General features: G+C 39.6%; 1 protein-coding gene across 3 annotated transcripts in view; it reads right to left on the reverse strand.

Moving 5' to 3' along the window:
* Positions 1 to 12,740, reverse strand: part of LOC149025210 (RabGAP/TBC domain-containing protein) — a 54,886-nt gene that overhangs the window by 17,658 nt on the left and 24,488 nt on the right. For all 3 annotated transcript variants that reach the window (XM_089145434.1, XM_089145433.1, XM_089145432.1), the window contains 3 exons: positions 8,690 to 8,749; positions 7,865 to 7,963; positions 7,628 to 7,738 (listed from right to left, as the gene is read on the reverse strand). In XM_089145434.1, coding sequence (XP_089001560.1) covers positions 7,628 to 7,738; positions 7,865 to 7,963; positions 8,690 to 8,749 — 270 coding nt within the window. The remainder of the gene's footprint in view (positions 1 to 7,627; positions 7,739 to 7,864; positions 7,964 to 8,689; positions 8,750 to 12,740) is intronic.

Consider the following 12,740-nt stretch of genomic DNA (forward strand, 5'->3'; position numbering starts at 1 on the left):
GGGGGGCAGATCCTTAAAGTTTGAGACAAATCTAATGGTTGGATTGGCATCATGGTTGTCAAATGTCAAGGCAAGGCTAGGTGATAGAGGGCAACAACCAAGGTGACACCAAGCAAGCCGATAAGGTGTCGCCTTGACCCAAAAATAGGCCTAGGCATCTATGCAGGACAACCATGATTGGCATAGATCTGATCTTGAATTTTGGGTCTCCAGAAAGTCCAAAAATTCAAGAAAATAAAAAAAGAAATATGATATGTGGAGGGAATGAAATTTGAACTGACTTGTTACTTACCCATAAGGCTGTAACACAAGCCTTGTAATGTGTGATGGAGATGGAAAGAAGTGGAGGCAGGGTACAAGCACTGCTGAATGAGAATCCTTCAAATAGAAATCATAGGTTTTTTACTCAATCACATTGAGATCCCTTACCACTGATGAGAAGCCCTACTAACACCTTGTTCTTAGGTAGCAACATGCTCTTTATTAATTGTATTATGAATTATGCCCTCTATCACATGCCAAAGGCTTTATTTAAAGCCTTACATAAGAAGTCCTAGTGAAATTAGGACTTAGAAACCCACTCTCCTACTTGTACAGTGTACTCAACATATTCATCCAAATTTAAATAGGATTCTTATAACTAAATTTAAAAGGACTCCTTACCATATCCTAGACAACAGTTGTCACGGCATCAAGGTGATGCGAGGCGATTTAGGCCAGTTGAGGTGGTGAGGCGACAAGCCCCCGCCAAGGCAGGCAAGGCATTTAAAATGACATTTTTAGTCTACATCCCATACACCTTGTTCATCATAAATATATCATATCTTATACAAATATATTTAAAAAAAACACACACACTAAGCATTAGGCTACCTTAAGGCATCCAACATACCAGAAAACTACATATAACTAGGTCCCATATAAACAACAAGTATTTAACTAGTACAGAAATATTTTTATAAGATCGGTAATTCATAATTTACTAGAGTAATATACAATTATTTGTTATTCAATACATAATCAAGAACCTGCCGGAATAGAAATTTGCAAGTAACCAAACAGTCACCGGAGCTATACTTTCTGCCAGAGAAGAGAGGGGAGTCAGGCAACGGAAGAAAGTGAGTGTTGAGAAGGCTTTTTAGGTTAGGGATTTTAAGTGTCTTTTGTATCACATGCGAAGTGAGGAAGAAGATAAATTGTCTTTTTTTTTTTTTCTTGGGGGGGGGGGGGGGGGGGTGTTAAGTGATCCAATGTATCTAATATACAGTTTAGTTTTGATACATCATCCAATTAATGTAGGTAGATATGCATCTAAATTAATAGCATTTGATTTAGCATCTGCTTTGAAGGGGGGAAAAACTAAACTGAATGAGGCGGTCGCCTTGACCCTCAAGGAATCCTAGGCAATGCCTGGAGGGTTAAGGTGAGTGATTTATGCACATCAAATAATGCAAAGATTGTCTCACACCCTTGAGGACCGTCTAGACACCTAGGCAACGCCTTGATAACTATATTCTAGACTGTCTCAAACATTGATTAAAACTAAAATAAAATATAAAAAGACTATTCTGCCCTCATAACTTTAGTTGGGCAAAATTTACATAATTAACCAATTAAAAAAATTTATTCTTGTACTCGAACTAAACACTAAACTTATGGGCCCATAGAGTAGGCCCATAACCACATAAACGTGCTAAACAAAGGTGCAGCACATATATATTTATCAACCTTAAGTTCATTTCAAAGGAAAGTTGGCTAATTTGGTGCCAGACTACGGCTGACAAATTTATTTGGCTTCACAAAGCAGAAGGTAAATCTACAGTTGCATCGGCTTACTGACTTGCCATAAAAAAGAAGCTAAAACCAGTGGACTCTAATTGACTCAAATTATGACATATTCCTTTTGCTCCCAAAGTAAAGGTTTTTCTTTGCAAAATATTATCAGGTCACCTTCCTACAGCTGACCTTCTACAACAGTGGGGTTTGAATGTTCCTTCTTCTTGCCTGAATAGTTCCCCTGTGGCCCTTCCATTTCTTCCCTAAAACCCTAAATTTTCAGATCTCCAGATTTCCTGCATAGAATTCCCTACACTTCTAGAATCACATCTCTCTCCCCCAAAAATGCTCCCTCTAGCACTCGACCTCCACCCCAGCCCTAGCACCTTCTAAAAACGCTCCCACAGGTTTTCCTTGTTATAGACCACCTTAATGCACTGTGTTAGAAAATAGAGGACAGGATTTCCTTCATTATTTTAGTTAAGAGTCCGGTCTTGAGTCCATTTCAATTTTAAATTCCTAAACAATTATTGTTACCATATCAGTTAAGGATCAGTTAAGGATCAAGTTAGGCCATCTTTTTAACTGTTGGAGTTTGTTATTTGTCTTATATACAAGTATGTATGGGGCTACGGCCTTGTACATGTATTAAACTAATCAGATGAGAAAAAAATGAATATAGCTTTACGCTTCGCTGTCTGAGAGAGTGGAATATGCCACTGGTTAGAGCCTTGTCCCAACTACATGGGATCAACTACATGGATCCTTTCCTTACAATCAGCTCCATCCCTTTGTTTGGTTGCTAGTTTATTGTTTTAAATTTCCTGCAACTCTGGAAACTGATCAAAGTTTACTGCCGTAGAACCTGAAGTTTCTGATTCTCTTGTGGACTGGTAATCACTTGTGAGTTGTGAACTGGTCTAAGTTATGCAATCTCTTAGCACTGGCGTCCCAAGAGAGTCCAGGAACAGAGAGGGGTCCATTAGTCTAGTAGATAGAATCTACCTTTCTTTTCTTTTTTTCTTTTTTTTCTTTTTTTGGTACAAAGGGGCTTTATTAAGCCGGGGGATGGGGATATTAATATGCTTCAGCGAGAGTCGAACCCATGACCTCTTCACTAAGAGGTGTAGGTTTCAACCACTAGAACAGCTCTGCGTTGGCAGAATCTACTTTTCTTTATTATCTTCATTAAGAGGGTTGCACCAATATTCTTTCCCTCCATCAATAAAGAAAGTGGATTTCTATTATCTTTAGCACTCTCTTATCCTCCAAAAGTTATCAAGGCAGCAAGGTGACCAAGGTAGTTGGAACACTGCTTAAGCACCATAGCAATAAGGTGGCCACCAACGCGGCACCTTGTAGACCAAGGCCTTTTATATACACTTTTTTTTAATAAAACTATTTTATGCAACACAGATTGCATAGAAAAACTTATTTAATTTTAATATAACCTAAAGAAATATTAAAGAATCATAATTCTGCAAGACTATCATAAAAAAGAACAAACATAAGTTCATCTTATCATAATACAAACATACAATAGCAATCAGATCTCCTCCATTAACCAAACTTTCCTCTGCCTCATTCCCAAGAAGCCTGGAGCCACTTCTCTTTCTGATTTCCGCCCTATTTCCCTCTATAATGTTATCTACAAATTCATTTCCAAAATCCTTGCCAATCGTATCAAGAAGGTTATTCCCTATCTTGTTAGCCCTAACCAATCTGCTTTCATTTCGGGCCGAAGCATCTCGGACAATATTCTCCTTTGCGCGGAGATAGTTCGGGGTTTTGAAAGATCTTCTCACTCCCCGGCTGCTCTTCTAAAAGTGGACCTTCACAAAGCCTTCGATTCTATCCGATGGGATTTCATTAGTGAGGTCCTCTCTGCTATGGGATTTCCTCCGGCTTTTGTCCACTGGATTGAGTTGTGTATCTCCACCCCCTGCTTCTCCATCATCATAAATGGCTCCCCTGCCGGCTTCTTCCCCTCTAGGGTGGGAATCCGCTAAGGATGTCCTCTTTCTCCTTACCTGTTTACCCTGGCTCTTGAGGTCCTCTCCCGTATCCTCCAATCTAACACGGATCAGCTCCTAATCTCTCCCATTCCCAAATGTAGATCCACTAACCTTACCCACCTCGCCTTTGCGGACGATCTCATGATCTTTTCAAAAGCTGATCATCAATCCATTTCCACCATTCTTTCCTCCCTATCCTTCTTTGAATCTCTTTCTGGGCTCCGTGTCAACCTCAGCAAATCCTCTCTTTTTCTCTCCGGAGTCTCGGATCCTACCAGAGCCTCTCTTCTGCAGCTCTCAGGTTTCAGTCCTGGCTCTTTCCCAGTGACCTACCTTGGTCTCCCTCTCATCCCCGGCAGGCTCACCCGCCATCATTGCTCCCCCATGCTTGATCATATCAGGAAAAAGCTCCAACTCTGGAAAGGTAAGCTTTTATCCTTTGCTGGGAGAGTGGTGCTCATTCAATCTGTCCTCCAATCTTCTTATCTTTATTGGAGTGGTATCTTCTCCTTCCCCAAATCCATTATCCAGTCCATGGAGTCCCTCTTTTGTGCTTTTCTCTGGAAAGGCCAAGAAGTCTCCCGATTTCTTCATCCCATCTCTTGGGCTGCGATCTGTCGTCCCAAAGCGGAGGGCGGCCTTGGAATCCGTCGCATCTTCGATGTTAACATGGCCTACCTCCTCAAACTCATATGGAAGATTGCTACCAAGCATGACTCCATTTGGGTTTCTTGGGTCTATTCCTAAATTCTCAAACAAGACTCCATTTGGACCACTTCTTGTCCCTCTAACCCTTCTTGGATTTGGAGGAAGTTACTTCTACTCCGGCCCCGTGCTCTCTCTGCCATTTCTGTCCAAGTTTCGACTGGCTCCTCCACCCTTTTCTGGCTTGACCCTTGGCATCCGTTGGGCATTCTCTTCACTCTCCTTGACCCCCGCTCAGTCTATGAGACCCGCATCCCTAAGACTGCCTCCCTTGACTCCTTCATTTCTCTGGGGGCCTGGTCCCCTCTCCCTCACCCCAATCTCGCACATGTCTGAAACTCTCTTCCCCCTATCTTGAACCTTCCCTGTGATACTACCATTTGGTCCCCCTCGCCGTCCAAATCCTTCACCACTTCCTCTGCATGGAACCTCCTCCGTGGTCCCCACCCCCCCTGTCCCCTGGTCCCATTTGGTTTGGTTCAAAGGTCACATTCCCCGCCATTCTCTCACCCTTTGGAGAGCTTTTAACCTTGCCCTCCCTACCCAATCTTTCCTCATTAGCCGCCACATCCCCGCCAACCCGAGTTGTACCCTTTGTTGGAGTGGTTCTGAGGACATTGACCACCTTTTCTTCTCCTGCCCCTTCTCCCGCCCCCTTTGGGATAGAGTCCTAGCATCTATTTGGCCCCGCTCGAGACGCTCATACGGGTTTTTTCGTGATTGGTCTTGGATTTCTAGGAATTTTGCCGGTAACTCAATTTGCGATCTCCTTGGCAAGTTCGTCTTCAGTGCCGCCATCCATCACATTTGGTGGGAGCGCAACCTGCGTAGATGGACTCCCAAATCTCGCTCCTTAGATTTGATTTGGAAAGCCATCTTCTTTGATGTTTCTTCTAGATTGCTCTCCCTTCCCCATCCCCCTGTTGCTGACAACCCCAGAAATAGGTTAATTGTTAGTTTCTGGGGTCTCAGTTGTACTCTCTCCCCCTCTTCTTGAGCTCCTTGCTTTTCCCCCCCCCTCTCTTTTCCCCTTCCCGTTTTGTATTTCTCCTGTTGTTCTGCTTGTTGCTTTAATATATTATTTATTCATCCAAAAAAAAACATACAATAGCAATCAGCAACATGATTTAATAACATTATAACATATGATTATGATCTATATAAAATTATAAATATGACAACAATAGTAGTAAAAAAAGGATTCAAGAACATTGAAAAACCTTCATATTACAAAATTTAAAAAGGAGCTTACCTTATTCATTAAGGGGGAAATATTTTTTTATTGTACGGAAAAAAAAATATGCATAATGTGGTGTACGATATATACAATTGTTGCTCAACTTAGACATTTGGTTTTTTTTTACCAGGCTTTTTTGAAGTACACAAATAATTCTCGAATTCAAATCTGAATTTTATGTTGTCCACATTTATTATCTGCTTTTTTGACCAAACCAATAAATTAATCGATCGCATAATTCCAAATAAATCTTCATCTAAATGATTCCGGAAACCAAAATAAATAATTATTATATTTGTATTATGGTTTTGTAAAATATAATTTGATGGTTTAAAAAATCCCTCCCCCCCCCCAAAAAAAAAAGTTTTAGCACCTAAGCGGCAATATGGTGCACAAGGCAACAAGGTGGTGTCTCCCAGGTGATAGCAATAAAAAAAAAACAACCGTTTTAGCACCTAAACAGCAATATGGTGCACAAGGCAACAAGGTGGTGTCTCCCAGGTGATAAAGCAATCATTCTCTTTGCATTTCAACAAAGCATTGCATCGCCTAGAGACCAAAAAACTGCCTAGGCCCCAGGGTGTGCCTTGGCAAAAGGTTTGATAACAATGGTCCCTCCTCCAAGCATCTATAACCACTTAGTAACATTAAAGCCCTAACTTAGCACACAACTCCACAATATCAAGCACCTCAAAAATAATGGTAAGTCCAAGCCTATGGAGAGGTAACTAGGTTATGGACTTCAAATAATCATCATTTACTAACAAACATAACATATTATATAATAAAATAGGATTTGGTATGTCTAAGACAGTATATACTATGCTGCATTGAGATAGCAGACGTGACATAATATATTATTATATACTAAAATTAGATTTGGTATGTCCAAATTCCAATGCAGAATATATTATGCAGCATTGAGACAAGAGATAGAGAGGGGTGCAGGTGAGAGTGTACCTCACAACACTGCAAGGTAGGTCTCTAATCCTTGTGGAGAATTAGAACTTTAAAAAAAGAAGAAGAAAGAAAGAAAAAAAGGGCCCCAGGGGAAACTTGGACTTTGAAAGGAGGAGAAAGTCTTTTTGGCTTCGCCCCCGCTTCTTCCGTCCTCACCTCCGCCTATACGGGATCAACTAGATTAGCTGCTATCTATTATTGATGAACAGGGAGAGGCACAAGCACGTCATGCCCAACAGACCCATCTCATTGCTTAGAAAGGTAGCATGCCAAAGTAACCTTAGACATATTCACCCAAAAAAAAAACCTTGGCATTTAAGATTAGAAATTATTGATAAATGAGGGGCACTTTCCAGGGACATAGACTGCTTGTTCATTCCATACAGTGTTTCTTCTCAAATGCATGCAATGTCATATAAATATGAACCATGGTCAAAATGTTTAAAAGATATTGTTCTTATCATATGTGATCTGTGCTGCAATGACGATCAATTTCATTTATTGTTACACCTTTTGGAGTGAGGATTCATGATCTTTCAAAAGATATCCTGAAAAACAGCCAACAGACATCCCAAAGGGCTATACCACAAAGAGAATGTAGTGGCATAAGGAATAAAGAATACCTCCAACATTCATGTACATCACAAACAAATCAACAAGCATTCAATTATCCAAAGAGTAAAAGAAAACTTAGTGACTACAAAAGCTAAATTTTGGTAACTAGAAAAACTAAATTGTGAGCCATCACTCTAAAATTCCGATCAAATCAAGGAAAGTGAATGAAATAAATAAGAAGAATCATTTTGTGGGGCTTGTTAGAAGAGAAAGGACCTCCTAGGTGAAGATTGCACAAGATCATTTAATGTTTGGTATTGAAAATTTGGCTTATTAGTGAAGCAAATCAGAATGAGTCCATGGTGATTGATGAATGAACCTGCCACTGGTGCTTTATGGTCTCATACTCTGACTTTTTAATTGAGGTGAGATATTCCCTTTCAGCACACGTTGAATCATATGCATAGTAACCCAACAAAAATTTCCAGGCCTGCAACCAAAATGAAGAGTTTTGAGTTCCAAACAAATAAAAGGAAAAACCTTCATTCCACACCTTCTGAAATACAAAATATTAACTCGAATCTGAAATAAGATAAACTAATTAATAAACAGAAACCTCAACTCGCAGACCATGCTCTACGCCTCCATAAAATATTCTCTTTTTCAGAGCCTTTGGATCTGTTATTCGCCCTTCAAAATCAAAGAATGTGCCCCACTGCAAAGGTGATTCAGGAAGAAATTAATTATATTGATTGCTCAGATCATGACATTCAAAAAAAAAAAAATTTAGAGGATGTCAAACCACCTCAAGCGATCTTACTGGCATGAATTCATAAAACCAAAATAACAAAAAGGAAGTATAGAAATATGTCACCTACGAACATTAAAGGTTAATTTTTAAATACAGAAATTTAAATATTTCCACTAACCTAGTCTGCTAACTTGACAGAAAATATAGAGTATATTTTTTAAGATTCCATGCCTCCCACTGATAAAGTTTTCAGGTCTCCTTAAAGATCTTTCAATAAGCATTTACCACAACATTATCTTCACAAAACTGAGACAGTATATGCGTTTATCCACCAGAACAGATCTGAATTTACAGATTTGCATTTGTTATAGCAATGAACTAGTCTCCATATGACTAAAGCAACATGATAGCCTTCCTAATAGATAGATATGGAAAAACTAGAACTAGAACAGAAGTATGCCTAACCAGAAAGCCAAAAGGATTAAAATAGAAGTAGATTAAATAATTTATCACAAGTATTTTTGTTATGATTATTCAAGCATCAAGTGCCAATTGAATATCAACTCAATGAACTCATCATGTTCGGTAGGACAGTTACTTTTGGCAAGAAAATGAAGGACTAGCTAAAGTAAGTATCGATACCCAAATTAACAATCTGACGAACGAATAAGGTGTAAAAATAAGGCATACCTCTTCAGACCCTAATGGAGGCTGTCGTGGCTTTCCCCATACTAGCGACAATTTATCAAACTGTAAAAGTGAAAAGAAATGTCAATAAATCAAGTAAGACAGGGAAAAAATTAACCAAAGAATGAAAAAGACTCTCCCAGAGTGTAAGGTCCAAAGAGTGCATGACAAACAATGCCAAACAAAAGATCCGTAAAAAAGGTGTTTTTTCCCCCTTCTTGGCCAAAGATCCGTGTGGAAGTTAAGACCTAAAGGTTTCTATACAAAAATTTCAGGTTAAAATGTCACGTGGATTCTCACTTGAGGATATTTTAATTCTTAAATGGCAACAAAAAAGAATTACATTATGCCAATGATGGTATAATCTAAACAAAATCACTAAAGACAAGAACCAAAGAAAAAAGATGTACACAGCCAAAATATCACCATCCCAATACGCGATGACTTCAACATCAGAATCATATGCCAACAAGAGCCAACAGCACCAACCACCCTCCCCACGGGAAAGGGGGAAATCTCACTTTTTTCCGACATCATTGTAGCCCACAAAAATAAACAACCAACTCAGCACCCACGCTAATATAAAGAATAAAAGCATGTTAAGGTAAGACCAAGGCCCCTTTATGATGCCAAAAAAGAGAAAAGGTACACAAGATGAATGTTTGGTCAGGCAAATTGTACTCAGTCTCAAGAACACATACCTCTTTGTGAAGCATGATAATGACAAATGACTGCAGAACTCAAAAAACTGAGTCCACCCATCCATATTGTGTCAGGATCTTCAAAGGCAGTCAATATACCAAGAACAGAAGCTTCAGCTGATTCTTGCACTCCTATTTTTCCTGTCCTTTACCTCCTTCTAGCTCTGCTACATTTCATTAATCATTTATAGGGTGGATGAAGCGGAGTCCGAGGACTTGTGTGATCGAAGTATTCCTTTAATGCTCAAAGAACACACTACAGGACCATCGTATGCCCAGCTATAATATAGAGTGCAGAGTGTTGGGCTGTTGAGAAACATCATGTAAATAAAATCAGCGTAGCATAACTGAGGATGTTAAGATGGATGAGTGGCAAAACTACAAGGGATAAGATAAGGAATGATCATATTAGAGCTGGATTGGGAGTAGGAGAAATGACAAGCTACGAGAAAGTCGATTGAGGTGGCACAGCCACATTCAGCTAGGCCTTTCAAATCCCCTGTGTGGAGAAGTTATTAATCTAAAACTAAGGAAATAGTAGAGCTAGAGCAGTCCTAAGATAACCTTGAGAAGTGTTGAGAAAGGATATGCATAGCTTAGGCCTTGTATCTAGTGTGGCCTCAAATAGAGCTGATTGGAAGGCAAGGATCCATGTACTTTACCCCATTTAGTTGGAAACTTGGAATAAGGCTTCTTGTCGTTGTTGTTGTTGCTGCATTTATTACTTCATTGGTTGGAACAAAAGGATTCCTTCTCCACTCATTGCTTCTCTTCTGCTTCTGCCCTCCTTCCCTCAGCGGCTCAGCCTAATCTTCCCTGCCTAGCGAGGAATCAGTGAAAGGAGGTAATTAGTGATGGAACTAAGTATAGGATAGGAGAGAAATCACCACCACTTGCAATTCACTGAATAGGCAGATAGTTAAGGAATTCTTTTGTAACTCTTGAGGTGGACTTGGGAGAGCTCAAAATCTCAACAAAATTCCTTTTGAAATATTTCAGTTGAGCCAAAACAAGACGGTATTTTGAGCATAGTTGTCAAGGCATCGCTTAAGCAACGCTGGTCTCTAATAGAGGTGGGCGCCTTGGACACCTTGGGCACCAAGGCGACCGCTTTATTGTTCCTTTTTTTTAATAAAACGATTCCAATTGAAAGGCTTCTGTCCATCAATAGATTTTATTCCAATCTGTATGATTCAATTGGTCAAAGACTCAAAAAGATAACGAAATAATTTGAAGAAACCTAAAATCGTTTCCGTCCTTCGTTTTCTTCTCTACATTCAACCGAAGACCGAAGGAGTCAAGTCTTCATCCACGGAATTTCTTCTATCGATTTCCCTCATCGCCGGCAAGTTGCTTCAGTCTCTGGCATCATTCTTCTTCTTCGGCGATCATTCTTCTTCGCTGGTGAGTTGCGATGCTTCTTCTTCTTTTCTTTTCTTTTCTTTTCTCCTTTTTCTAACTCTCAATCTCTGACTGGCCTGGCGACCACCTCCAGCGGCCGAGCTTCTTCTTCTTTTCAGTTCTCACTTCTTCTTACAGAACTGGTCAGTAATGTCAGTTACTTTACTTGTTCATTTTCCCGAGTACTTTTTCCCAAGTATGTAGAGACATATTTTCAATGATTTGGTGGCAGAGAACAATATATTTCCGTGTGTTTATGTTTCTGTAATTCTGTTCATATCTTTGCATCTAAACCCCCTGGTTTAGAAAGTGTTCGAAGATATTCTATCTGTTAGTCTTTCTTGGACTTCAAAAATATCAATGAGTTGATCTTGTACTTTCATCTCAACCAACTGTTAAGTCTACAACTGCTGAGTTTTTCGATTCCCATTGTTCTTGATGGTACGCTTTGGGGTCCTCCCAATTTAACATTTTTTAGGTTATCCTTTCATATTTTCCTAATTCATGGCTGTCCCTGAAAACTTCCAGTTCACTACATCTGCTTTTCTTTTAGTTAATGATTGTGGATTAGAACCTGTACGTCCTGAGTTAACACTAGAATACCTTGACTACCTAAAAATTAACAACAGACTGCTTAGTCATCGCCTTGTTGGCGCTTTGTCACCTTGGAAGCCCTCCATCGCCTTGGTCGCTTTTACAACCTTGCTTTTGAGAAATATTGAGAGGCAATATAGCGGAATTCCAATCTAGGTAAAATGGCCTTCTGAAACAAGATTCAATAATTTGGTGGCACAAAAGCACCGAAGAAAACTGGCAGGGGGAGCAAATCTCAAGTTAAAAAAACATGCAGAGACAAAATGACTCTTAAGTTGGAAGTGTAAGGTGAGATTATTTTTTGAACCAGGCCATACAATCTTCAGAGTATCATGATTGCGACTTGTCTTTCTCCTCAAAACTAGTGAAGTGCTTATGCACATGAATCTTCACTTCTGTAAAAACAATACCCAGTTTTTGCCACACTGAAGTAATGTAAAGATAGAGCTAGGTTCAGCTTAGCCCCATTTAACCCACAAATCAGAGAGTCAGAAATAGGGTCAGAAATTTGTAACTTTGTGGTTTGCAGAGGAATTTCAAGTGGAGGAGATGGCAGAAAGGATGATTCAACCAATTACATAAAGTCAACAACCTAGTTCAATTGGAGGAGCAGTAGCATAAGGTGATATAACCTCAGCTTGAAAGTCTCTCAACAGCAGCAGTTAGAAACTCAGGAACAGTAACAGCAGATCTTGAACAAGAAAAGAAGAGAAGGATAGCTGGATTAGACCTCTTAGCAAGGCTCCATCAGCCCTAGAGTTTAGCAATCGACAGCAAGGTTCCCTAGTCTATAAGTACAAAAGAAGAAAGAAGGATAGATGGATTTAGCCTCTTAGGAAAGGCTCCTTCTGCCCGAGGACTTAGCAGTCAACAGCAAAGTCCCTAGACCATAAGTCTTAGGCCCCCATAGTATCACTCATCCAAAAGACAAGTAATAAACTTGAAGCAAACTTCATTGAGCAATTCATTAAAATCTGGGGGGTCTAAGAACAGTCTTGCATATTTATAGAGCGAAGGTTTGCTCAAGAAAAATTAGAAACTCCTGGAAGTAAATAAGAAACCACACTTTGCTAAGTTATTTAGCCAACATTTTCGGCTATAACAAAATAGTAGCTTCCTACTCTGAAATTAGAAATTAAGAGAAATAAAAACTACTACGATTTATAATTCAACCACAAACATGGATACTAAATAGAAACCAACTTTTCAACACTAGGAACTACATGAAAATAGTAATTAAATAAGCACTTGAGTCTTCAAGGAGGACATCACATGATCTAGCCTTGTGCCCCACAAGGCCTAGTGTTATCATCCACCAAATGCATAACAAGGGATAACACTGTTCACGCGAACAATGT

Source organism: Hakea prostrata, chromosome 2, assembly GCF_041222555.1.
Source record: "Hakea prostrata isolate BN-2017 chromosome 2, UWA_Hpros_2, whole genome shotgun sequence".
In the NCBI taxonomy this organism is placed as follows: Eukaryota; Viridiplantae; Streptophyta; class Magnoliopsida; order Proteales; family Proteaceae; genus Hakea; species Hakea prostrata.